Here is a 26,638-nt window from a genome sequence, read left to right on the forward strand (position 1 = left end):
GGGGGGGGGGTGGGGGGGGGGGGGGGTGGGGGGGGGGGGGGGTGGGGGGGGGGGGGGGTGGGGGGGGGGGGGGGTGGGGGGGGGGGGGGGTGGGGGGGGGGGGGGGTGGGGGGGGGGGGGGGTGGGGGGGGGGGGGGGTGGGGGGGGGGGGGGGTGGGGGGGGGGGGGGGTGGGGGGGGGGGGGGGTGGGGGGGGGGGGGGGTGGGGGGGGGGGGGGGTGGGGGGGGGGGGGGGTGGGGGGGGGGGGGGGTGGGGGGGGGGGGGGGTGGGGGGGGGGGGGGGTGGGGGGGGGGGGGGGTGGGGGGGGGGGGGGGTGGGGGGGGGGGGGGGTGGGGGGGGGGGGGGGTGGGGGGGGGGGGGGGTGGGGGGGGGGGGGGGTGGGGGGGGGGGGGGGTGGGGGGGGGGGGGGGTGGGGGGGGGGGGGGGTGGGGGGGGGGGGGGGTGGGGGGGGGGGGGGGTGGGGGGGGGGGGGGGTGGGGGGGGGGGGGGGTGGGGGGGGGGGGGGGTGGGGGGGGGGGGGGGTGGGGGGGGGGGGGGGTGGGGGGGGGGGGGGGTGGGGGGGGGGGGGGGTGGGGGGGGGGGGGGGTGGGGGGGGGGGGGGGTGGGGGGGGGGGGGGGTGGGGGGGGGGGGGGGTGGGGGGGGGGGGGGGTGGGGGGGGGGGGGGGTGGGGGGGGGGGGGGGTGGGGGGGGGGGGGGGTGGGGGGGGGGGGGGGTGGGGGGGGGGGGGGGTGGGGGGGGGGGGGGGTGGGGGGGGGGGGGGGTGGGGGGGGGGGGGGGTGGGGGGGGGGGGGGGTGGGGGGGGGGGGGGGTGGGGGGGGGGGGGGGTGGGGGGGGGGGGGGGTGGGGGGGGGGGGGGGTGGGGGGGGGGGGGGGTGGGGGGGGGGGGGGGTGGGGGGGGGGGGGGGTGGGGGGGGGGGGGGGTGGGGGGGGGGGGGGGTGGGGGGGGGGGGGGGTGGGGGGGGGGGGGGGTGGGGGGGGGGGGGGGTGGGGGGGGGGGGGGGTGGGGGGGGGGGGGGGTGGGGGGGGGGGGGGGTGGGGGGGGGGGGGGGTGGGGGGGGGGGGGGGTGGGGGGGGGGGGGGGTGGGGGGGGGGGGGGGTGGGGGGGGGGGGGGGTGGGGGGGGGGGGGGGTGGGGGGGGGGGGGGGTGGGGGGGGGGGGGGGTGGGGGGGGGGGGGGGTGGGGGGGGGGGGGGGTGGGGGGGGGGGGGGGTGGGGGGGGGGGGGGGTGGGGGGGGGGGGGGGTGGGGGGGGGGGGGGGTGGGGGGGGGGGGGGGTGGGGGGGGGGGGGGGTGGGGGGGGGGGGGGGTGGGGGGGGGGGGGGGTGGGGGGGGGGGGGGGTGGGGGGGGGGGGGGGTGGGGGGGGGGGGGGGTGGGGGGGGGGGGGGGTGGGGGGGGGGGGGGGTGGGGGGGGGGGGGGGTGGGGGGGGGGGGGGGTGGGGGGGGGGGGGGGTGGGGGGGGGGGGGGGTGGGGGGGGGGGGGGGTGGGGGGGGGGGGGGGTGGGGGGGGGGGGGGGTGGGGGGGGGGGGGGGTGGGGGGGGGGGGGGGTGGGGGGGGGGGGGGGTGGGGGGGGGGGGGGGTGGGGGGGGGGGGGGGTGGGGGGGGGGGGGGGTGGGGGGGGGGGGGGGTGGGGGGGGGGGGGGGTGGGGGGGGGGGGGGGTGGGGGGGGGGGGGGGTGGGGGGGGGGGGGGGTGGGGGGGGGGGGGGGTGGGGGGGGGGGGGGGTGGGGGGGGGGGGGGGTGGGGGGGGGGGGGGGTGGGGGGGGGGGGGGGTGGGGGGGGGGGGGGGTGGGGGGGGGGGGGGGTGGGGGGGGGGGGGGGTGGGGGGGGGGGGGGGTGGGGGGGGGGGGGGGTGGGGGGGGGGGGGGGTGGGGGGGGGGGGGGGTGGGGGGGGGGGGGGGTGGGGGGGGGGGGGGGTGGGGGGGGGGGGGGGTGGGGGGGGGGGGGGGTGGGGGGGGGGGGGGGTGGGGGGGGGGGGGGGTGGGGGGGGGGGGGGGTGGGGGGGGGGGGGGGTGGGGGGGGGGGGGGGTGGGGGGGGGGGGGGGTGGGGGGGGGGGGGGGTGGGGGGGGGGGGGGGTGGGGGGGGGGGGGGGTGGGGGGGGGGGGGGGTGGGGGGGGGGGGGGGTGGGGGGGGGGGGGGGTGGGGGGGGGGGGGGGTGGGGGGGGGGGGGGGTGGGGGGGGGGGGGGGTGGGGGGGGGGGGGGGTGGGGGGGGGGGGGGGTGGGGGGGGGGGGGGGTGGGGGGGGGGGGGGGTGGGGGGGGGGGGGGGTGGGGGGGGGGGGGGGTGGGGGGGGGGGGGGGTGGGGGGGGGGGGGGGTGGGGGGGGGGGGGGGTGGGGGGGGGGGGGGGTGGGGGGGGGGGGGGGTGGGGGGGGGGGGGGGTGGGGGGGGGGGGGGGTGGGGGGGGGGGGGGGTGGGGGGGGGGGGGGGTGGGGGGGGGGGGGGGTGGGGGGGGGGGGGGGTGGGGGGGGGGGGGGGTGGGGGGGGGGGGGGGTGGGGGGGGGGGGGGGTGGGGGGGGGGGGGGGTGGGGGGGGGGGGGGGTGGGGGGGGGGGGGGGTGGGGGGGGGGGGGGGTGGGGGGGGGGGGGGGTGGGGGGGGGGGGGGGTGGGGGGGGGGGGGGGTGGGGGGGGGGGGGGGTGGGGGGGGGGGGGGGTGGGGGGGGGGGGGGGTGGGGGGGGGGGGGGGTGGGGGGGGGGGGGGGTGGGGGGGGGGGGGGGTGGGGGGGGGGGGGGGTGGGGGGGGGGGGGGGTGGGGGGGGGGGGGGGTGGGGGGGGGGGGGGGTGGGGGGGGGGGGGGGTGGGGGGGGGGGGGGGTGGGGGGGGGGGGGGGTGGGGGGGGGGGGGGGTGGGGGGGGGGGGGGGTGGGGGGGGGGGGGGGTGGGGGGGGGGGGGGGTGGGGGGGGGGGGGGGTGGGGGGGGGGGGGGGTGGGGGGGGGGGGGGGTGGGGGGGGGGGGGGGTGGGGGGGGGGGGGGGTGGGGGGGGGGGGGGGTGGGGGGGGGGGGGGGTGGGGGGGGGGGGGGGTGGGGGGGGGGGGGGGTGGGGGGGGGGGGGGGTGGGGGGGGGGGGGGGTGGGGGGGGGGGGGGGTGGGGGGGGGGGGGGGTGGGGGGGGGGGGGGGTGGGGGGGGGGGGGGGTGGGGGGGGGGGGGGGTGGGGGGGGGGGGGGGTGGGGGGGGGGGGGGGTGGGGGGGGGGGGGGGTGGGGGGGGGGGGGGGTGGGGGGGGGGGGGGGTGGGGGGGGGGGGGGGTGGGGGGGGGGGGGGGTGGGGGGGGGGGGGGGTGGGGGGGGGGGGGGGTGGGGGGGGGGGGGGGTGGGGGGGGGGGGGGGTGGGGGGGGGGGGGGGTGGGGGGGGGGGGGGGTGGGGGGGGGGGGGGGTGGGGGGGGGGGGGGGTGGGGGGGGGGGGGGGTGGGGGGGGGGGGGGGTGGGGGGGGGGGGGGGTGGGGGGGGGGGGGGGTGGGGGGGGGGGGGGGTGGGGGGGGGGGGGGGTGGGGGGGGGGGGGGGTGGGGGGGGGGGGGGGTGGGGGGGGGGGGGGGTGGGGGGGGGGGGGGGTGGGGGGGGGGGGGGGTGGGGGGGGGGGGGGGTGGGGGGGGGGGGGGGTGGGGGGGGGGGGGGGTGGGGGGGGGGGGGGGTGGGGGGGGGGGGGGGTGGGGGGGGGGGGGGGTGGGGGGGGGGGGGGGTGGGGGGGGGGGGGGGTGGGGGGGGGGGGGGGTGGGGGGGGGGGGGGGTGGGGGGGGGGGGGGGTGGGGGGGGGGGGGGGTGGGGGGGGGGGGGGGTGGGGGGGGGGGGGGGTGGGGGGGGGGGGGGGTGGGGGGGGGGGGGGGTGGGGGGGGGGGGGGGTGGGGGGGGGGGGGGGTGGGGGGGGGGGGGGGTGGGGGGGGGGGGGGGTGGGGGGGGGGGGGGGTGGGGGGGGGGGGGGGTGGGGGGGGGGGGGGGTGGGGGGGGGGGGGGGTGGGGGGGGGGGGGGGTGGGGGGGGGGGGGGGTGGGGGGGGGGGGGGGTGGGGGGGGGGGGGGGTGGGGGGGGGGGGGGGTGGGGGGGGGGGGGGGTGGGGGGGGGGGGGGGTGGGGGGGGGGGGGGGTGGGGGGGGGGGGGGGTGGGGGGGGGGGGGGGTGGGGGGGGGGGGGGGTGGGGGGGGGGGGGGGTGGGGGGGGGGGGGGGTGGGGGGGGGGGGGGGTGGGGGGGGGGGGGGGTGGGGGGGGGGGGGGGTGGGGGGGGGGGGGGGTGGGGGGGGGGGGGGGTGGGGGGGGGGGGGGGTGGGGGGGGGGGGGGGTGGGGGGGGGGGGGGGTGGGGGGGGGGGGGGGTGGGGGGGGGGGGGGGTGGGGGGGGGGGGGGGTGGGGGGGGGGGGGGGTGGGGGGGGGGGGGGGTGGGGGGGGGGGGGGGTGGGGGGGGGGGGGGGTGGGGGGGGGGGGGGGTGGGGGGGGGGGGGGGTGGGGGGGGGGGGGGGTGGGGGGGGGGGGGGGTGGGGGGGGGGGGGGGTGGGGGGGGGGGGGGGTGGGGGGGGGGGGGGGTGGGGGGGGGGGGGGGTGGGGGGGGGGGGGGGTGGGGGGGGGGGGGGGTGGGGGGGGGGGGGGGTGGGGGGGGGGGGGGGTGGGGGGGGGGGGGGGTGGGGGGGGGGGGGGGTGGGGGGGGGGGGGGGTGGGGGGGGGGGGGGGTGGGGGGGGGGGGGGGTGGGGGGGGGGGGGGGTGGGGGGGGGGGGGGGTGGGGGGGGGGGGGGGTGGGGGGGGGGGGGGGTGGGGGGGGGGGGGGGTGGGGGGGGGGGGGGGTGGGGGGGGGGGGGGGTGGGGGGGGGGGGGGGTGGGGGGGGGGGGGGGTGGGGGGGGGGGGGGGTGGGGGGGGGGGGGGGTGGGGGGGGGGGGGGGTGGGGGGGGGGGGGGGTGGGGGGGGGGGGGGGTGGGGGGGGGGGGGGGTGGGGGGGGGGGGGGGTGGGGGGGGGGGGGGGTGGGGGGGGGGGGGGGTGGGGGGGGGGGGGGGTGGGGGGGGGGGGGGGTGGGGGGGGGGGGGGGTGGGGGGGGGGGGGGGTGGGGGGGGGGGGGGGTGGGGGGGGGGGGGGGTGGGGGGGGGGGGGGGTGGGGGGGGGGGGGGGTGGGGGGGGGGGGGGGTGGGGGGGGGGGGGGGTGGGGGGGGGGGGGGGTGGGGGGGGGGGGGGGTGGGGGGGGGGGGGGGTGGGGGGGGGGGGGGGTGGGGGGGGGGGGGGGTGGGGGGGGGGGGGGGTGGGGGGGGGGGGGGGTGGGGGGGGGGGGGGGTGGGGGGGGGGGGGGGTGGGGGGGGGGGGGGGTGGGGGGGGGGGGGGGTGGGGGGGGGGGGGGGTGGGGGGGGGGGGGGGTGGGGGGGGGGGGGGGTGGGGGGGGGGGGGGGTGGGGGGGGGGGGGGGTGGGGGGGGGGGGGGGTGGGGGGGGGGGGGGGTGGGGGGGGGGGGGGGTGGGGGGGGGGGGGGGTGGGGGGGGGGGGGGGTGGGGGGGGGGGGGGGTGGGGGGGGGGGGGGGTGGGGGGGGGGGGGGGTGGGGGGGGGGGGGGGTGGGGGGGGGGGGGGGTGGGGGGGGGGGGGGGTGGGGGGGGGGGGGGGTGGGGGGGGGGGGGGGTGGGGGGGGGGGGGGGTGGTGGGGGGGGGGGGTGGTTGGGGGGGGGGGGGGGGGGGGAGGGGGGTGGGGGGGGGGGGGGGGTGTTTGGGGCGGGGGGTGGGGGGGGGGGGGTGGGGTGGTGGGGGGGGGGGGGGTGGGGCAGGGTGGGGGGGGTGGGGGGGGGGGGTGGGGGGGGAGGGGGGGGGTAGGGGTGAAGGGGTGGGGTAGGGGGGGGATGGGGGTGGGGGGGGGGATCCACCAGACCACGGCCACACAGCCCGGAAAACCCACCAGAACCAATAGTAGATGGCTATCTATCTATCTATCTATCTATCTATCTATCTATCTATCTATCTATCTATCTATCTATCTATCTATCTATCTATCTATCTATCTATCTATCTATCTATCTATCTATCTATCTATCTATCTATCTATCTATCTATCTATCTATCTATCTATCCATCCATCCATCCATCCATCCATCCATCCATCCATCCATCCATCCATCCATCCATCCATCCATCCATCCATCCATCCATCCATCCATCCATCCATCCATCCATCCATCCATCCATCCATCCATCCATCCATCCATCCATCCATCCATCCATCCATCCATCCATCCACCCACCCACCCACCCACCCTCCCTCCCTCCCTCCCTCCCTCCCTCCCTCCATCTACTATCATCTATCTACTATCATCTATCTATCTATCCTAATGAATAAATATCATTATTTGTATGAAACGAAATATCTATTATTCCATTCTTTTCTTTCCTTGAGGATCCGTAGTATTTTAAAAAATAATGTTTGTTGCTTACTTATAACTTTATACATGCTACAAAAAGTTTTCTCCTTCATTGGAAGGGGTGTCATGTTGGTGAGGAAGCAAGCTTGTTTTCTGCGGCTCCAGAGACTGGGACCAGGAGTCATGGGTTCAAGGTGAAGGAAAAGAAATTCCACCTAAACATCAGGAAAAACTTCCTGACCGTCAGGGCTGTTGGACAGTGGAATGTGCTACCTTGGAGGGCGGTGGAGTCTCCTTCTTTGGAGGTTTTTAAAGAGAGGTTGGATGGCCATCTGACAGGAGTGCTTTGATTGTGTGTTCCTGCATGGCAGGGGGTTGGACTTGATGGCCCTTGGGGTCTCTTCCAACTCTGTGATTCTATGATTTCTTAATTGCAAAGCCTTCGATCACATCCTCAAAATTAATCTGAAGTAACGTTGCAGCGTGGTCCACTGCAAATCTGGCACTGGAAAAAAACCTCCATGGGGTCCTCTTTACTCGAGCCCCTAAGCACTTGCTTATTCCGTTTAATGGATAATCCAGCGCTGATTCCGAGAGATCTCCTGGCCTCACCTGGAGGTTGGCAACACTAACCGTGTTTGTGACATATGCAGTGCAGGTGGCTCTGGGTTCATCCTTTGGCATCTCTGCTTAAAAGCATCGCAACGCAGCAGATGTTAAGGACTGTGGAGAGATCCCGCCGCTCAAAGATCAGATAGACCAGTGATTCGACTTGGCAGAAGATAACTCAGACTGTGTTTCTTCAGAAGCTTACCAGGGATTCTTGGAGGAGGAGAGCACTCCCGATTTCCCAGGAGCGGCTGGGTGTGTTCCAGGTCACCCGCTCAGGTCAATAGGGCAGGCTTTGAGGCCTGGCTGCTGGCGCTCATGAACGAACACGCTTTGCTGCACATGGGGTTTCTGCAGCAGGTATGGACTTACGAAGCGGCCTCCACCTATTGCTATTGACCTGAACACTGTGTGTTTCCACTCTCTTCTCAAAAAGGGAGTTTCCCCCCAGCTGCGCCGCCTGAGACGCATCCGACCGGAAGCAAACCCGAGACCTGCGGTGTCCGAGTCGTGCTCGGCCGTTCCCCCACCCCTGAAGTTGCTTTGATGCCAAATCTGATACCTTTGTCACCCCCCCCCCACACACACACACGCACACACTGGAATCACAAATGCAACATACATTATGCAAAGGAAAAAAGGAGTAAAATCGCAGGAGAAATCATGCCAAGTGCATGGTTGTTTGCTCAAGGGAAACCACCGATTCAGCTTTTCCGGGTGCAGAATTTGGCCGGCGTGGCCTGGGCCTGTTTCTGATAATGGATTCTGACATAACGCTTTATTCCGAGCCTGCCTTCCTTTCTCCAGCCATGCTTGTTGATTGGGGAGGAGGCTGACCCTGCAATTTGGAGCCGCTTCCTGTCCCGGAAAGAGCGATCCTTCACAGACGTACTTCGGTTCGCTCATTCCTCGGCCTTCTGTTAGTAGCCTCTGCCATTAGAAGAGCCGGGATCATGCCCGACTTGGCCAGAGTCGTTATCCCTGCGATGGGTGATCCTATTGGGGAGAAGCGTGGATCCTCAATGGGAAGAGCGTCACATGTGTGACCGCGTCGCTTTTTCGAGTCCTGGGCGCTCAAAGGGGAGAAGCAAGCCGCTGCGAGAAAGGGTTTCTCCAACCGCAACTGGGGTGTAACCACACTGCCGCGGCAGTCAAACAGCATCGTTTGCACCTCACCTGTTCAGACTGTAGGTGGAATCACAGCTGCAATAAATATTCCTCCTTTTACTTTGTTTTAGACTTATACCCTGCCCCTCCCCAGGGTAGCTCACAGCAATTTGAGGAACCACCCATTGACAAAGATAAAACACCCCCAAATCACCGGGAATATCTCAGCCGGGAGTTGCTAACACTAACATCATTGCAATTAACAGGAGCAACAGAAGCGGCCGGGATCTACAATGGCTCTGTGGCAGTGTTATCAGGGTAGTCAACCGCCAAGTGGAGAATGGAAATCTTGCAGCATTACAATTAATTTCCAGTTCTCCCAAAGAAAATGTCTGCTTTGGAGGGCGGGGCCTATGGGATTATAACCTACTGAGGTTTCTTCCCTCCCCAAGCCCCACTCTCTACAAGCTCCACCCTCAAATGTCCAAGAATTTCCCAACCTGGTTTCGGCAACCCTACTGAGAGGCCTGTGTTCAGGTCTGTACTGTCCCTACACAGAGACATTAAACTCTAGCTAGGGTGGCCAGCTCTGGCTTGAGGAATACCCTGAGATTTGGGAGGTGGAGCCTAATGAGGGCGGAATTTGGGGCAGAGCTTAATGACAGAGGGTCCACCTTCCAAAGCGGCCATTTTCTCCAGGGGAAATTGATCTCTTCAGTTGTAAGAGCGGGATATCTCCAGTCGCCACCTGGAGGTTGGCAGTCTTAACTGCAGCAGTGCCACGCCCCCCGCCCATTGGTGGGATCCAAACATTTTAGTAACAGGTTCCCATGGTGGTGGGATTCAAACTGTGGCGTAGCGCCAATGGGGCTGGGCGGGGCACGATGGGGGCGTGGCAGGGCATTCCAGGGGCGGGGCATTCCTGGGTGGGGCTGTGGCAAGGACGCAGCCGCTGCGCCAGTCCTTGGGCGGGAAACGAATGCACACAGGCGCAGGCTGCCACGCACGCCGGTGCACCTCCAGCTAGACTGCTTCAAGTTCTGCACGCTACTGCTGAGAGGAGGGGCATAACTAAGGCAAAAATCACGTGGCAAAATCACCCATTAGTAACCCCCTCTCGGCACACACAAATAATTAGTAACCTACTCTCGGGAACCTGTGAGAACCTGCTGGATCCCACCTCTGCCCCCCCCCAGCCCTTGCAAAACAGGCCAGCAACATCTTCAGAACTAGATTTGCACGATGCAAATTAACAAAAGGCATCACGATGTCAGGATGTCAGCCTGCTTTCCTGCTGCTGCGAAAAGTGGGCTGAGCTTTCCAGATGCTCTCAGCTGGTGGCAGCCGGGGAGCTCGGAAGCACCAGCTATTTTCGGCCCCTCCCACACAGCGGAGGCCTGCAATTTGGTGCAAAAAATAATTTAAAAAAAGAACTCGCTGGCCCTCTCCCCTTCTTTTTCAGTTTGTATGTTCTCGCCGTTTCTCCGTCTCCAGCTCTTGCAGCTGAGATGAAACCGAGTGGAAACTTCATATTTGGATGGGCAGAGAGACGGCAGCCGAGGAGCCCCCGCGATTGCCGAGCTGGCGGAATGAAAATAGCAAGAAAGAATTTACCCCAAAGAGAAGCTCTGTCATTATTCTATTTTGTCCACAGGGTCTTGCCAGCGGTGCTGGGAAGCAGCTTATACTCCCCGTTGGTTTCTCGCTTGCGCCTTTTTCTCTGCAAGCCACAAAGGACGGCTCAGCCGTGGTCAGCCTGGCTACGGCTCTCCCATTGCCAGTGGGCGACGGATCGTGTCTGACACATGAGTCACAGGCTTTGTTTCCTTTGAAAAGCCCAACTTCCCACTTAATACTGGAAGAAGGGGTTCTGCAGAGCCTGATCCTAGGAAGGAGATCTTACACAGGAGCCAGTTTTACTCCGCAGTGTATCTGTGCGATGTCACTGCCTTCATTTTGAAAATAAGAGGTGCCAAATTCATGCGCTCTGGCTTCAATGCGCTTTGGCCATTCCAGGTAACCGTCTGTTGCCAGTCAGTTGTGGGACTGAGACAGGCCACACGTGTTCAGAGGCACACTTTTATTAAGACAATAGTAATTTGATCAGCCAGGCTGAGTCTCCCAAAACTACAGGGCAATCAAGCAAAGTTGCCATAGAACAGTGATGGCGAACCTATGGCCCGGGTGCCAGAGGTGGCACTCAGAGCCCTCTCTGTGGGCACGCACAAACAGAGTTCATCATGTGGGGGGGAAATGCCCCCCCCCCCAACACATCTAGGCTGGCCTGGGCCGCTGAGCGCGATTATCAGCATTAAACCTAAGACCTAGTTTTGGGGAAGCAGTGTAGGTAACCCTGTTAAGCGCTGTTAAACTCCACTGATTTTCATGTGAAGAACTAAAGTGCGATCCTTTACCTGGGAGTGAGCTCAGTTGCTGGCAATGGGGCTTGCTTCTGAGTAAACCCTCCTAGGGTCGTGATTCACCCATTCGAAGAGTTGCATGGTTGCTTCAAAGCAAAGCCAATGACTACCAAGCTTACTCCTGAGTAACGCACGCCTCGGAGCCAACCATTTTTTCTAAACTAAAACCTCAGTATTCAGGTTAAATTGCCGTGGTGGCGCTTTGCGATAAATAAGTGGGTTTTGGGTTGCAGTTTGGGCACTTGGTCTCAAAAAGGTTCGCCATCACTGCCATAAAACATGCACAGAGAGCTTCCTCAGAATTATTTATTTATAGCCTACCCTTCATCCTAGGGCACTTTCACACATGCAGAATAATACAATTTCAAACCACTTTCAATGCACTTCAGTAATTGTTTGCAAGTGGATTTTGCTATTCTGCACAGTAAAATCCAGCAGCAGTGCATTGAAAGTGGATTGAAAATGCATTATTTTGCATGTGCGTAAGTACCCATATACTGTTTTCCTGCAGAAGACTGCCCCCTCTTTATAGCTTCCACCTGAACAAACATCAGTTTCCAAAAGCAGTTGATCTGTGCTTGGAGGATAGATCTGTTGGGATCTACTGACCATGATCTATTGGGATCTACTGACTATGATGAGTAAATGGAGACTCCATGGACAAAGGCATTCTACCTTTGTATTTCAGATGCTGGCAGTAAACAATGGGCGAAAGCTTCCAAGTTGCCCTCCATTTGAAATTCAGAAAAATGTCAGGCTGGCCAATCTCTGTTGGAAACAAAATCGTGGACTAGACGGAACTCTGACCTGATCCTGCAAGACATATCTTCTTTTTGTTTAGAAATTTTGTATAGAAATTGACCTTTTAAGGGTGTGCTGGGAGTCACGCGATCCAAGAGGAGAAACTGGGGGTTTGTACCGCTGCATCCGGATTTCTCATTTTTCTCTGCGTGACCGTGAACTCTTCCGTTCGCGTTGTGGGAATGAACAAGACCCAGCTGTGCTCACCTAGACCGCTGGAGTAGCTTCCATGGTTTGAGTTTCATCTCACTCTTGTTGAATGAAACCAGATCTCTCCTTCTTCCTAATACAAGCCAGGATGGTGATTAATAACTCGGAGCCTTTCTGTCACGGCTTGATGTTTGACTAACTTGTCAGGAAGTCGATTTGTTTTGTTGCGAGGACCGTTTTTCTCAGAGGGGGGCCTCAGAACGTTGCCCCACTCCCGTAGCTGGGGAGCAGAGCGCTCTCCCCGGTTGGAGTGCAGACGGACGTGGCGTGTCGACGCCTCTCCTTCGTGGAGGGGAGACAGAACGTCTCCCTGTTGAAACGACAAGGCCTCCTGCTAAAGGAAACCAGACAAGGAAAGAGAGAGGCACTCAGCCGAAGGGAATTCTGGTTTGAAAGGAAGCCAAGCCAACTTGTGCTAGCCTACATGGTTAGAAAACATGATTTTGAGACATCCGGGATCGGCGAGGTGGACATGTCAGAGTGCAGAGGAATGGATCACAGAGTGTTTGCAGAGAAGTCTGTTAGTCGACTGATTTCAAGCATTTTGGCACCTGTGCAGGGGCAGATGATCCATTCTTATCGCAGTGTAGGGGAAACTCCAGGAATGCAATTTAAGAAGCTAAGAAGTATAGAAGAAGAAGGAAGAAGCTAAAAGGAAGCAAGAAGAAGAAGTAAAGGAAAAAAAAAAAAAAAAAAAAGAAAAAGAAAAGGAAAGAAAAAAGAAAAGAAAAGAAAAAAAGAAAAGAAAAGAAAAGAAAAGAAAAAGAAAAAAAGTGGTGAAAGAAAAGTAGAAAGAAAAAGAAAAAGAAAAAGAAAAAGAAAAAGAAAAAGAAAAAGAAAAAGAAGAGAGGAGGCGGAGGCGGAGGCGGAGGCGGAGGCGGCGGAGCAGTAGTTTGGATTTACCCTGTTCTTCCTCCACTGTAAGGAATCTCAAAGTGGCTTACAAACTTCCTCTCCACATAACAGAGACCTTGTGAGGTCAGTGGGGCTGAGAGGGTTCAGAGAGAACTGTGACTAGCCCAGGGTCACCCAGCAGGCTTCGTGTGGAGGAGGGGGGAAACAAACCTGATCCAGCATATTAGAGTCCACTTCTCCTGTGGAAGAGCAGAGAATTACCAAATGAGAGTCTGCCACTCATGTGGAGGAGTGGAGAATCAAACCCGGTTCTCCAGATTAGAGTCCACCACTCTTAACCCCTTCACTACACTGACAAGAGCAGTCATTTCCAGCATGAAAATCAATGTATGACAATGGGCGAAATATTCATGTCTTAATGGCACTGCGGAATTCCTTTGCTTTAAAAGCCCCAGAGAGTTAAACACCGGCCTGTGCCCTCCATTATATTAAATAAACGCTCATCTGATGACTAGCCAGAAGTTGGGGAAAACACCAGCGGAAATCTGGCCGTTTGGCAAGGCTGGGCGCATCCTTCCAAAGATGGCTGGCCGACCTCTTCTTTAATTGAGTCCACATACCCGATTTATATAATAAGTTACTTCACACCTTGTGGCTTTTGCTGTAGGTGGTTTCAACATAGTGAGGTTTCCAGGTTCTGTGTGGTGTTACCCAGAACTACTTCCGTCCACGCAACAAATTCTGGGGCAAGTTGGTTCCTGCTACTACCATCATCACCACAGTTGTAAATTTCTCAGAGAGGATGTAACAAACTTCTCTACCCTGTGCAGGTGAGCTTGCATAAACATTTACCAAACAGGCCAAAACGTGCGAGGCGTGGGCAGACTGATCCCACCCCTTCACGTGGCTCCATCTGATGTCTGATGCTGAGGTGGTGCGTGCCATTAAAGCGGCTGATTCACCATCCTGAGGGCTTGAGGGATGTCGCCGTCTTCTTTCCCAAGGCAGGCTATGTTGGCCGGACCGCAGTTGTGTTTCCAAGCTCGGCAGAAACGGTAGCTTTATGGGAAATCAGGGGGTGTCTCCAGGGTTCTGACCCCTTTGGATTACAAACAAGGACCCATGTGAGAAACACTGTAGCTGGATCAGATGGGGCACAGGGTCTCCTGTTTAAGGTACTACTAGTTCTTATATGTTCCCGAATAATACCGGCCTTTTAAAAATGCCTCCTATTGTCTGTCTGCTTGTCAATTTCTCTGTCTGCTTGTCAGTTTCTCTCTATGTTGTTTAATCTTCGTTTACTTTCTAGGCAAGGGTCTGATTAACAGCTTATAGTCCTAAATTTATTGCTACAAGCTAAAAAGATTTGCTGAGAAGTATGCGGAAGCCGCCACAGATGTTATTTATTTATTTATATTTATTTAGAATTCAAACTTGCTATACCACCACCACCACCCCCGAAGGGCTGTGCGGATTCCCTTTTAGTGGGTTCCACTATCATGAAATTCTGCCCTGTGTTTCACCTGGCTGGATTTCTGAAATCTTGAGTTGGTTTCGTTTTTCTCATCCCTAGTCGTCTTTTTTTTAAAAAAACTGGGAAATCCACGTTCTCATTTTGCTTGTCCCTTACGCAGATTGAAACCATGATTCTTTATTGTTGCGCCGTCTTACGTGTCCTTTGCCTGAAATTTCCCACTTAGAATGAACACATTTTCCAACCTTATCTCTTTTGTAGCGTGGCCCTATCGATGCCTTGAAGATTACCCTCCCCCCAATTAAAGAAACAAACAGAAATGATCAAATAAACAGGGAGGGGGAATGGCGAATGAGCTGGGAAAATGGCACCACGGAGAAAGTTTAGGGAAACAAAGATGCATGAAAAGCATAGTCAGTAGATCGCACAGCGACTGAAGACATTTTTGAAACGTTTCAACCAGAGAGTTGTTTTAAAAGGGGATTCACTTAAAGCGTTTTGAGGCTGTAAATAATACATTTGGGGGTAAAAAGCACACAAAACTCCACGGAGGAAACTGTTTATTTCCTGCCTCGAAACATTTTGCAAGGTTTGTGCTGAAAAGGCCTCTGTTATGTTGCGTTTGCTGTTTTAAATGCATTTTGGATTTTTTTTTCTTTGCAAGCCGCCTTGGGTCTTTTTTGTGGGAAAGCTTCCATAATAACCAGGGGTGATAATAAATAAGGCTAGCTTGAATTTGCTGAAAAATTAGATCTTGAAAGAGTGCCGGGACAGGTAGAGCAGAGGAAGAGGAATTTTGGGGAGGGTAAGAATGCCTCCAGAGCAGAGCGGAGACGCTTTGCAGGCTGGCCCACTTAGCGAGGAAACCGCAAGGCTAATAGTTGACCCCCGGCTGGGCTTTGGCTAGGCTGTGTTGGACGGAACAAGACGGCCACACCGCTGACCACATTTCCAGGTGTTGCCCGGCTCTGCCACAGGAATGAGCTCTTGGGCGAAGATGTTTGGGTTTCCTGTACTTTAACAACGGAGTGGATTTCCCCCCTCAAAGGCTGCCTGGAATGTCGGGATTTTCTGCAGGGTGGTGGAGGGTTGGGGAACGGCTACTGACCTTAGCTTGCAAAGGACACTTGAATATCTTCAGATGGGAAGGAAAGCAGACCGGCATGGTCTTGGTCCCCCATGAAGCCAACGTCAGGGGCTGGTTCATGCAAGTAGAATGCCTAGATTACATGGTCCTAAGGCAGTGGAAAGTGCTGCAGGGGATTTGAGTTAGTTTTGAACACTCCTCTGCATTAAAAAAAACCTCCTCTGGTGTAGAAACCTAGCTCTGCAAGGTTTTTTACCGTTCCTTTCTTTGTTTGCTGCGCTGGTTTCCCATTTGCTGGGTGTTTTTCAAAAAGGAGAGCTTTCTAAATGGGGCTCTGCCCTCAGTCAGAAGTGGCGCAGGCCTTGGGCTTCTCGCGCCCGATTCTGCTGTATGTGTGAAGTTGGCTGCAAGGCTTGGCTTGGATCCAGTTCGGGTCCTTGAAGAGAAGAGCGTCTGGCCTGGGGTGCAAAATACTTTGGACCAGCTGTGGTTGTCAGTGCTGTGCTCAGCGTCTGAACATTTTAAAAGGGCCTTCTCCACCGCCATTTCTGTCCCCGTTCTGTCCATTCCGTCGTCTCCACCCCATTTTTTGGTCTTGGGGGCTCCGGCAAGTCCCTTCTCGTCTGGCGTTTTGCCCCCATGCTGCAGTTCTGAAGTCATCTTTGACGCGAGGTGTTGCTTTTCCGCTTGCTTTGGAAGTAATGTGGGATGGAGTCTGCAACTTGAGATTTGGAGAGCCGGTGCGTTGAAACGTCAGGTTCTTGTAGTATTTGGAGGGATTCGGCCTGATGGCCTTTGAGGGTCCCTGCTGACTCTATAGAGTTGCCAACCCCCAGGTGGGACCCAGAGATCTGGATTTACAGCTGTTCTCCAGACTGCAGAGAAAATGGCTGCTCGGAAGGGTCGACTCTATGGCCTACTGAAGTCCCTCCCTTCCTCAAAGCCTACCTTTCTCAGGTAGGGTTGCCAGGTTCCCCTGACAGCTAGCAAGGGTGAGGGGGATCAGGCTGCCAGATCCAGGTTGGGAAACTCTTGAGCTTGGGGATTGAACCCAAGGTGAACAGGGGCCTCAATGGGGTACAAGGTCACAGAGGTCCCCCTCCACAGGGGATTTATCCAGGGGATCTGACCTCTGTAACCTGGAGAATGAGCTGTGATTCCAAGAGATCCCCAGATTCCCACCTGGAGGCTGGCATCTTTATTCCTGGGCTCCATCCCTCAATCTCCGGGAATTTCCCGACCCAGAGTTTCATTCTTATTTATTTTATTAAATTTCATACCCTGCCCTATCCCAGCCAGGGTTGGGCTCAGAGCGGCTTACAAACATAATTTGATAACGTCCGTCAAGATAATTTAGTGCAATAAATAAAATTGAACTTTAAAACACTGGCAAATAAATGGGTCTCCGTAGGATCCCAACATAGCCTGAAAATCATATATCATCCCCGTTTTATTTACATAACGAATCCTTAATTATCAAGACGGGGACGGGGGGGGGGGGCAGTTGGGAGGCCATTAAGATGGGACGGGCCCTTGGCTGCCTCAACTAAAGGCTCAGTGGAACATCTCTTGGCAACCCTATTTTGACCTCATACCCCCCCCCCCACAATTGCCGTCCCCCCTCAGGTCCGCCCAACATCTCTTTCAAGCTTCTCACGATGTCTCCTCTCTTCTTTTCCCTTCCAGGGCGACGATAGATGAAGTGGAAACAGATGTGGTGGAAATAGAAGCCAAGCTTGACAAGGTAAGAGAGAAACGTGGGATGGGAGCCAGTGGGAAGACGCTTTTAACTCCTTCACACCCCCGGACCCGCTCTATCCTGCGGCAGGAAGAGCTTCGCGCACTAAATTTGGAAACTATATAATGCGGGGAAAAAACCCCTCCCTTTATTTCGGACCCTGCTCACCGAAATGCCATTTCTGTGCCTTGTGCAAAACTGCAAGCAAGATGGAGCGAGAAGTTTTCTGAGTTGGATGCGTGGATTCAAACCTCCCCTTGATCACGAGGTTCGATGGGTGGTGACCCTTGGCCAGCTGAGCCGGAGTTAGCAACTGTATGGACCAATGACATGCAAAGACACACACACACACTCCCAGAGACGTATCTAGGGAAAATGTAGCCCGGTGCAAAATCAGAGTTTTTCGCAGCCCCCCACCCCACCAGCATGGGCGGCCACCCTCCCCCACTATGACCAAACAGTGGGAAAGGAGGTGGGGCTATTTTCCACCCCCACATGACTAAATGACTGCAGCCCAGGGACATTTGACTCCATATGTCCCCCTGGGCAGTAGGCCCTGCATACTCCACATCTCTCTCTCTCCCCGCCTCATGGACTTCACAGGGTTGTTGTGAAAGGAAGATTGCAGAGCAGGGCCACATCAGCACATCGAACTGCCAAGAGGAAGGGTTGAGAGCAATAGAAAACAAATTAAAATAAACCAAACAACATTTGTTTTGCATAATTTATGCTTTGTCCAGATGTACATTCCAGCTTTATTGTGGATGGCTGAGGGCCACGAGCTGTGTTTTAAAAGACTCCGTGACATTTGTTTTCCTTTCGTATTTGGGATGCTGAGAACCCTTTTCAAAATGGTTTTAGGTTATGAAATTTACATCTGCACAGTTTTGCAGAAATGGAAACAACGGAGATATCTGAATGAGGAAAATGAGGCTGCGGCCTCTTGTTTTCTCAAGAAGGAGGGATTTGCTTCAATGATACAGACCAAGAGATTCTGTTTTTAACTGTGGACAGCCAGATAACTTCTGGCAGGTTTACATTAAGGGCACAAAACGCTGACTGTCTTCTGTTCCTTGTTCCCAGCACCTGGCATTCAGAGGTGTACTGTGGTGTAGTGGTTAAGAGCAAGTGGACTCTAATCTGGAGAACTGGGTTTGATTCCTCACTCCTCCACCTGAGTGGTGGAGGCTTATCTGGTGAACCAAATATGTTTCTACATTCCTACGTTCCTGCTGGGTGACCTTGAGCTAGTTACAGTTCTTTGGAACTCTCTCAGCCCCACCTGCCTCACAAGGTGCCTGTTGTGGGGAGAGGAAGGGAAAGGAGCTTGTAAGCCACCTTGAGTCTCCTTACAGGAGAGAAAGGTGGGGTATAAATCCAAAACTCTTTATCTTCTTCTCTGTACAAGGAGTTTCCATTGAGTAATTGTGACTGTTGACAGAGCTGTCCATCATGAATTTGCCGGATCCTTTTTTCAGAGCTGCGTGAGGGCCGCATGAGATGTGAGCCCTCCGATCTTATGCATTCCTAGGAGAATCCAGTTTAGATCGAGGCCGGCATTGCAGGCGAATGTTTATTGCGTGTTCCTTCTCTCGTACAAGGATAGCAGTCTGTGCGTGAAGGAAAAACTGCCACGTCGCAGAGCGAGCTGCCTTTCCCTTCCAGAGGCTCGCTCCAAACTCCACGGGTGTCCATCTGGGTTCCAGATGTGACCAGGAGCTGCATCTGGAATTGGACGCAACAGCGCGCATCAGCTTGCCAGCATCGGCTCCCGCCTTGCTGGATTACGGGAACGAGAAGAGAACAGGATGCAGAAAACTTCATTCCGGGCCTAACATGTTCCCAGCTCTGCCTTGAAACTCCTTTCTGGCTTTGGGGCAAATCTCTTGGAGCTCTATCAGGGCAAAGAGGGTAGAATGTAAGGTTGCCAAACTCCAGGTGTCGTCTGGAGAGCTGCTGGAATCGCAACTGACTTCCAGACTACAAAGTTTAGTTCCCTTGGACGAAATGGCCACTTCAGAGGACTCTATGACATCATATCCGGCTAAGATCTCTCTGTCCCCAAGCCGCGCCCCCCCCCGGGTTGTACCCCCAAAATCTGCAGGTATTTCCCAACCCATCCCTGTGAAATAGGCAAGACTGGGGGGCGGGGGAGAAAGAGAGGGACTGACCAGAGGCGAATCTAGGGAAAATGTAGCCTGGTGAAAATTCTGAGTTTTCTACCCCCCTCCCCCCACATGGGCAGCTGCCCTCCCCCACCACGACCAAACAACTTTTTTTGCACCAGGTCTGGACCCAGGGGGAAGGAGGAGGGGTGTGTGAGGCGATTTTCCGCCCCCCATGTGAATAAATGGCCACAGCCCAGGGACATTTGATCCCATATGTCCCCCTGGGTGGTACGCCTCTGAGATGGACCCAACACTAGTGGGTCTCCCTCCCCCAAACTTAGTCCCGTAAGGGTAAAATCCACTAGACTTTATTTACGCCAACATATCCACCTTTTTAATTCTATACCAAGCAGACAAGTTTAAATATCTTTGATTTGGGTTGTGCAAGCAGGTGTGATCTCTGTACCTGTTTCTACCTGATTTCTCTTCTCTCTTCTTTCCCAGCTGGTGAAGCTATGCAGCAATATGATAGATGCCGGCAAGGCCTACATAATCACCAACAAGCATTTTGTCGGCGGAGTCCGGGACCTCTCCCAGCAATGCAAGAAAGACGAAATGATCTCGGTAAGCCTGGGCGGAGCCGATGGCATTGGAACAAGTACCCTTGAACATGTGCAGAGTCTATTTTAGCTACTTTGTTTATACCCCACCTTTCTCCCCAAGTGGGACTCAGGGCAGCTTATGTTGTTCTCTTCTGCTCCATTTTCCTCTCACAGCGACCCTGTGAGTGGTTTTCTTTTTCCCCATAAAGATGTTAATTCGGTCACTTGAGGTGCAGCAATCGAGAAAATTGCCTGCTTCCACATTAGAATAGTCCTGAACGAATACGAGAATTATCATTCATTTCTACGCACTGCCTTTGTCAAAACCATTATTGTTATTGTTGTTGTTGTTGTTATTGGTATAAAAAGAACAAAGCAAACATACAGTTTGAATGAAAAGGAAGAACATAAACCAAAAAAGGCAGTAAAACGATACACTGAATACCGTAAGAAGTGATACTCTTATCTCAATACATCATTGGTTAAAATAACTCAGAAAAATAACTTATACTATTTTTAAGAACATAAGAACATACGAACAAGCCAGCTGGATCAGACCAGAGTCCATCTAGTCCAGCTCTCTGCTACTCGCAGTGGCCCACCAGGTGCCTTTGGGAGCTCACATGCAGGGGGGGAAAGCAATGGCCTTCTGCGGCTGTTGCTCCTGATCACCTGGACTGTTAAGGCATTTGCAATCTCTGATCAAAGAGGATCAAGATTGGTAGCCATAGATCGACTTCTCCTCCATAAACCTGTCCAAGCCCCTTTTAAAACTATCCAGGTTAGTGGCCATCACCACCTCCTGTGGCAGCATATTCCAAACACCAGCATATTCCAAACACCAATTTTTGTATTAATATGTTGGTTTAAGTTATCCTAAAGTACTAAATTTTAATAAGATATAGATTCTGTTGATTGTACAATCTTGTATCGTCAAAACCATTATTTTGTGCATTATTGAACATGGTACTTTGATACAAGAGCATTTATGCCCAAATGTATTTTTTACTTTCAAATTGTCAAAGGGATTGGGGAAGAAGGGCTAGGTAGGCGCTAGGACCCAGGTAGAGCATTCTGCAACAAAGAAGGTCTGGCATGCTTTGATCTGCAGGAGAAAAATATGCAATCTGCTAACATCTTTATGTGAAACAGGATATAGGTTGGACTAAGATTGTGTGACTGGCCCATGGTGTCCCAGTGAGTTTCCTTGGCAGAGTGGGGATTCGAACCCGGTTCTCCCAAATCTGAATCTGACACTCTTAGAATTGTACAGCTGTTTTTGTCTTTCAGACAGTTCTGGGGGTTTAGCAATGGAGGGGAAGTGGAACTAGGAATCTTCCTTGGGTATAAGAATAGAGGGGAAGTGGAGCTAGGAATCTTCCCTGGGTATCAGAATAAGTAGTCCTAATACTGATCAAAGATTTCAAGGTGGTTAAGTAAAAACAGAGGGAGCGGGGAATGCGTGAAAACCTCCCCACTAACCCAACAGGGCTATCCTTTTAAAAAATAATAGTAATATTAGGCTTACTCCTACTGTATACGAATATGTACCCCAACGATCCTGCTATCGAGATATGTATACATAAAGGCGCTGAATTGTACATTCAAATGTATGCTAATGATCCTGCCTGCTGCATGAAAACAGCCTAAATGTTTCCCCCCACCCACAAATCCCTCATTTTCTTACGATTGCCGCTGTTTAAAAAACAGCGTGGATCTGGAAACTCTCGCTAAGCACAGAGCGCGGATCCCTCGCCAGCTAAAAATATCCGAGGAGCTTGATGCCTCGAGGAATCATGTTGTTTCTGAAAAGCCAGAAAGCAGAGATGATGTGTCTGAAGTAGGTCAGCTAGCATCCGTTTATTTGGGAAGGGAGAATAAACTCTCTGAGAGGGAAAGGAGAGGGGTGGAAGGAGAAGCAGTGGGGCAGGGAGCGACAGGAGGCAGAGGCACCTGTTCACCGATGTGCAGAAGCATCACGTTCTTTTCGGAATGCGCCATACTCCCTTCGGTCTGTAGGAGCCTAGTATCTTTTTTATAATAACAGAGTGTCTTATACGCATTATCCTAGAGGTGTATCTAGGGAAAATGTAGCCTGGTGCAAAATCTGAGTTTTCTGGGGGGGCCCACTCGCCATGTGGGCGGCCACCCTCCCCCACCATGACCAGTGTATGGAGTCAGAGTATGGACCCGGGGGGGGGGAGGTGTGTCGGGGGTGTGATTTTCTGCCCCCCACATGACTAAATGGCCACAGCCCAGGGTCGTTTGACCCCACGTGTCCCCCTGGGTGGTACGCCCCTGCATTATCTCAGTCACAGTCACTTTTACATTCTGCACATTTACATTATTACAGTCACTTTTATATTTGTAAGGTAGGCCATTTTGCAGATTGGGAAAACTGAGGATGACAGCAAGGGCGTGGTCATCCGAAGGCCACCCTGCTGAATTTGTGGCTGAGGTTCTAGCAAACATCTTCCTGGATCGGTTCGTTCTCTCAGCTGCGCTGGCTAGTTTAGAAATGTTCCTGCCCTTCCTTGCAATTAGCCCCTTTCGGTTACAGCATTATGACCTGCCTTCTGTGGACTCGCCCAGAGTTATCTGTCTGGAGGTGTTCTCACAACAGCCCTGTGAGGTAGGTTTGCCTGAAAATAAAGACCTGGATCAGTGAGGTACCAGGCCACCTGGAAATATGAATTCAGGTGTCTGCTATCCATGCACAGGGCTGCCCTTTTACGACACGGATGGTCTACTTCTCAGCTTCCACAGCATCTTTTCTCAACAGACAAGATCGGTACTACGAAGTTTTATCAGGAAGTCGGTTTGACATTGTTGAGCCAGCGTGATATTCTGGTTTAAGAGCAAGTGGACTCTAATCTGGAGAATTGGGTTTGATTCCCCCTTTCTCCCCATGAGCGGCAGACTCTAATCGGGTAAACCAGATTTTGTTTCTCCACTCCTCCACATGAAGCCTGCTGAGTGATGTTAAGAACATAAGAACATAAGAACAAGCCAGCTGGATCAGACCAAAGTCCAGCTCTCTGCTACTCGCAGTGGCCCACCAGGTGCCTTTGGGAGCTCACATGTAGGATGTGAAAGCAATGGCCTTCTGCGGCTGTTGCTCCCGATCACCTGGTCTGTTAAGGCATTTGCAATCTAAGATCAAAGAGGATCAAGATTGGTAGCCATAAATCGACTTCTCCTCCATAAATCTGTCCAAGCCCCTTTTAAAGCTATAAAGGTTTGTCAGGGCCACTCTTCACTCACCTCCTGTGGCAGCATATTCCAAACACCAATCAAGCATCGCTAAGTGAAGAAGTGTTTCCTTTATTAGTCCTAATTCTTCCCCCCAGCATTTCTCAATGAATGCCCCCTGGTTCTAGTATTGTGAGAAAGCAGAGAAAAATTTCTCTCTGTCAACATTTTCACCCCATACGGGCATAATTTTATAGACTTCCCAATCTCATCATATCCCTCTCTCTCAGCCAGCCCAAATCCGTCTCCAAACTAAAGAGTCCCAAACGCTGCAGCCTCTCCTCATAGGGAAGGTGCTCCAGTCCCTCAATCATCCTTGTTGCCCTTCTCTGCACTTTTTCTATCTCCTCAATATCCTTTTTGAGATGCGGCGACCAGAACTGGACACAGTACTCCAAGTGCGGTCGCACCACTGCTTTATATGTTGGGCCAATCACAGTTCGTTCAGAACTCTCTCAGCCCTACCTACCTCACAGGGTGGCTGTTGTGGGGAGAGGAAGAGAAAAGAAGTTTGTAAGCTGCTTTGAGACTACTTACAGGAGAGAAAGGAGGGGTATAAATCCTCCACCTCCTCCTCCTCTTCCTCTTCTTCCTGGTGATGACCTTGCCCAGAAAACTGTAATCCCCTCAGATCAGAGCTTGACAGCATAGATCTGGATTTTTCCTCTCCAGCGCTCGCTCTCTCGCTCGTCTTGCTGACTGTGTCTTTCCTCTCTTCCTTCCACAGGAATGCCTGGAGAAATTTGGAGACAGCCTGCAAGAGATGGTCAACTACCACATGGTAAGCCCTCCGCACTTTTGACTGCTTTTGGCTACACCGGAGTGGGGCAGTGGCATAGTGTCAAATGCAACAGTATTCCACCCCCCTTCCACCTTGCCACTGCTCAGAGTGACTGCAGACAATGGGGCCTGGTGCCAGGAAATCCCTGCCCCTCCCCAGGGAAATTATTAGTCTAGTCAAACATCAGATGTTAGGTGACTCATTTCCAAATCACACGTGACCCTGATTTGATTCAGGACCACAGTTCATGATGAAATGGGGAATAAGCTTTTTCCTGCAGGACCATTTCCCCCAGCCTGAAGTGGCTATATGTAGGTCCTGTTTGTGCCAACATAGCAGGTCTCTTTATCAGAGGAAGACTGTTTCTGCATGGTCAAAATATCCCGGGGTGAGCGAGAAAAATACCCCCAGTGCAGCTGTGAATTCCGCACGGCTCCCGGTGCTAACGCGGGCCTGCCCCGGTGCTGCCCCGTGGTATTTCCCTCACCCTGAGATATTAAAAAATCGCCAAATTGGCAATTCAGAGATCCTGGGGTGACCTCGCTACTGTGCAAACACCACCAGAGCAGACCCAGTATATTTTTCCCGCCTCACCACTCCACTTCCTCCTAAAAGCAGCAGGAGGCACACTCCCCCTTCGCCACCCCCTGTCACGGCTAACAGGCTGGCAGGGAGGAAAGGGGGCCCTGAGAGGCTTCCTCGTGGTGCGGCTGGCTCTGATGCAGAGAAGCGAGGAGAGCCAGCAATGTGTGGATCAGGTCGGAAGGGGAAAACTGGGGGGGAGCCGTTCCCTCTGCCTTTTGTCGACACATATTCAAATCACCTAAAGCTCGTGGGGTAATTACAAAAGACCCGGGCCGCATGGAACAAACTGGAGTATTACCTCCCGGACCTACCTCGGCTCCTGGGAAGAAGCGGGGAGCCCTGCGGAGGCTAAAACTGGAAAAAAATAGCCCTGGTATGTAAGATCCCGGTTCTACCCCGGTATAATTGTGCCGTGCGGAAAACCCCTAAGTTTTCTTCAGTGCTGGCTCTTGGAAATCTCTTTTTAGCTGGACCTGCAGCCTATTTGCATGTGAGGCCCATGCTTTTTGCACAGCAGTGGCCTCGCCCGTCAGCTGCGGTCGGGCCAGCACTTCAATCTTCTTGGAGGGAATGTTTCTTGTTTTATTTCCATTCTGCTTATATGCTTCCTTTTATATTCTTACAATCCCCACCCATTTGCTTCTGCTGAGAACTCTCTAGGTGGCCTCAGGAGTCATTTTTTTTTGCATTTTTTTGCATCTCCATAAGTCCTTGGCTTTTCTCTCTACTTGACTCCAACTCCAGCTTTTAGGAATTATTGTTTTCCTCACCTCCATTTTATCACAACAACCACCACCCTGTGAGGTAGGTTAGGCTGATGGAATGTCTTGGGCCAAAGAGTTTCCATGGTCGAAGAGGGCCGGCGGGGGGAATAGAGTCTGACGCACTCTATCTGCAAAGCAATGCTGCCATTCTTAGGAAAGACAGACTCTCTCAGCCCTTCTTTTGCCTCTGTAATTTGGGACCAATAGCCCTGACCCGCCTCACAGGTTGTTGTAAGGATTTTGACAAAAGTCCTGTGCGTAAAGTTCTTAGTGTGCTCAAATGCTAAGTATTACCCTGGTTCCCCGAAAATAAGACAGTGTCTTATATTAATTTTTGCTCCCAAAGATGTGCTATGTCTTTTTTTCAGGGGATGTCTTATTTTTCTGTGTTCTGTTCATCGGGCATGCTTCCAAACAAAAACTTTGCTACGTCTTACTTCAGGGGATGCCTTATATTTCGCACTTCAGCAAAACCTGTACTACGTCTTATTTTCAGGGGATGTCTTATATTCGGGGAAACAGGGTAATACTTGGCATCAGTCAATAGTAGAAATGCTGGTAGTATTTGGTAACAGACTATTACTGGGAATATGTGTTACTATGTGTTGAACTGGATGGCCCAAGTTAACCCTGTCTCATCAGCACAAGATCAGCCGTTGTTACTTCCTGAATGGGAGATCCCCAAGGAAGTCCGGGGTTGCTACGAAGATGCAGGCAGTGGCAAACCACCTCCGCTCATCTTTTGTCTGAAGGACCCTCCCGGGTCTCCATAAGTCAGCTGCGACTCGAGAGCACGTTCTGTCCTTTACTACGCCCATAGCAATTGCCTCGTGTAGTTCTACGGTTACTACTGTGGAGTTGAGTCGTAATTTTTACAAATATTAGTGAGAAGGGATGATAAAGCAATGTTTGCTTTGCAAATATTGGCTGTGACTTTGGACCCCCCTCCGGGGACTCCTGCCTTCTCACGGCTGTTCTGTGGAAGCTGCCGAGCAGCTGCCAAGCAAGTTATCTCTTAGACCGGGAATCCTGTCTGTGGCCAGACTCCTCCAGTCAGAGGGAGTGGACAGCTCGGAACAGTCCAGCTCTCTTGGGGGGGGGGGGCAAGATTTTTGTTTTAAGTGCTGGCAGACCTGGAACGATGCAGCATGTTTCTTACCCTTGTTTGACGTTTTCAGTCAAGCAGAGGAGACCCCTGGCGGGCTGTTAAATGTTGAGGGGGTCATAAAACCAATGACCGTGAGGATGGGCTAGAACATTTCCTTCCCCACCGTTTTTACTGGAGATGTCAGGAATCGAATAGAGGGCCTTCCAAATGCCACTGAGCCGTGCCCCCACCTGGATTTTCGTTTGAGATACTCATGCGTGTGAAGCTATCTTATCCTCAGCCAGATCGTTGGTGTAGCTTGTTCTACCACTGCCTGGTCTAACGGGTAGCAGGCGCCTTTCTTTGAGTTTTAACTTGAGGTTGGACCCAGGGACTCTCTTGGGGCAAAACACATGCCCAGCGGGTGGAAGCTGTCCGTAAAATAAAGCCCTGAACACAGGGAGGTGCAGTGGGCGCATTTCTCCGCCCCGGGCGCCATTTCCTTCTAGCCAGTCATCGGGGCATGCAGAAAATCGGCCCCCCATGCGACTCAGGAAGTTCCTGCTGTTCCTCATCACCGCTTTTGCATGCCTCTACCACCTCATCCAGCAGGGGAGTCTGTTGGGAGGGCACCTTGATGACTCTGCCCATATGTCCATGGGTGACATGTATGCGAGGTCTAGGGACAGTGGCGGTTTCAAAGCCTGGGGCATCAGGGACGGAGCTAGTGTGGTGGGGGGCAGAGGGGGGGTGGCAGAGCCTGGGGGCGTCCTGGAGACAATTTGTCTCCGGGCACCATTTACCCCTGGTACGCTTCTGGGGAGGTGCCTTTGGTTGAAGCAGAACATTG

General features: G+C 58.3%; 1 protein-coding gene across 5 annotated transcripts in view; it reads left to right on the forward strand.

Annotated features, from left to right (window-relative positions):
• ACAP3 (ArfGAP with coiled-coil, ankyrin repeat and PH domains 3) overlaps positions 1–26,638 on the forward strand; it is a 134,132-nt gene that overhangs the window by 37,840 nt on the left and 69,654 nt on the right. For all 5 annotated transcript variants that reach the window (XM_048518556.1, XM_048518558.1, XM_048518559.1 and 2 more), the window contains exons 2-4: positions 16,558–16,615; positions 19,222–19,341; positions 23,299–23,352. In XM_048518556.1, coding sequence (XP_048374513.1) covers positions 16,558–16,615; positions 19,222–19,341; positions 23,299–23,352 — 232 coding nt within the window. The remainder of the gene's footprint in view (positions 1–16,557; positions 16,616–19,221; positions 19,342–23,298; positions 23,353–26,638) is intronic.

The sequence above is a fragment of the Sphaerodactylus townsendi genome, linkage group LG16 (genome assembly GCF_021028975.2).
Source record: "Sphaerodactylus townsendi isolate TG3544 linkage group LG16, MPM_Stown_v2.3, whole genome shotgun sequence".
Classification (NCBI taxonomy): domain Eukaryota; kingdom Metazoa; phylum Chordata; class Lepidosauria; order Squamata; family Sphaerodactylidae; genus Sphaerodactylus; species Sphaerodactylus townsendi.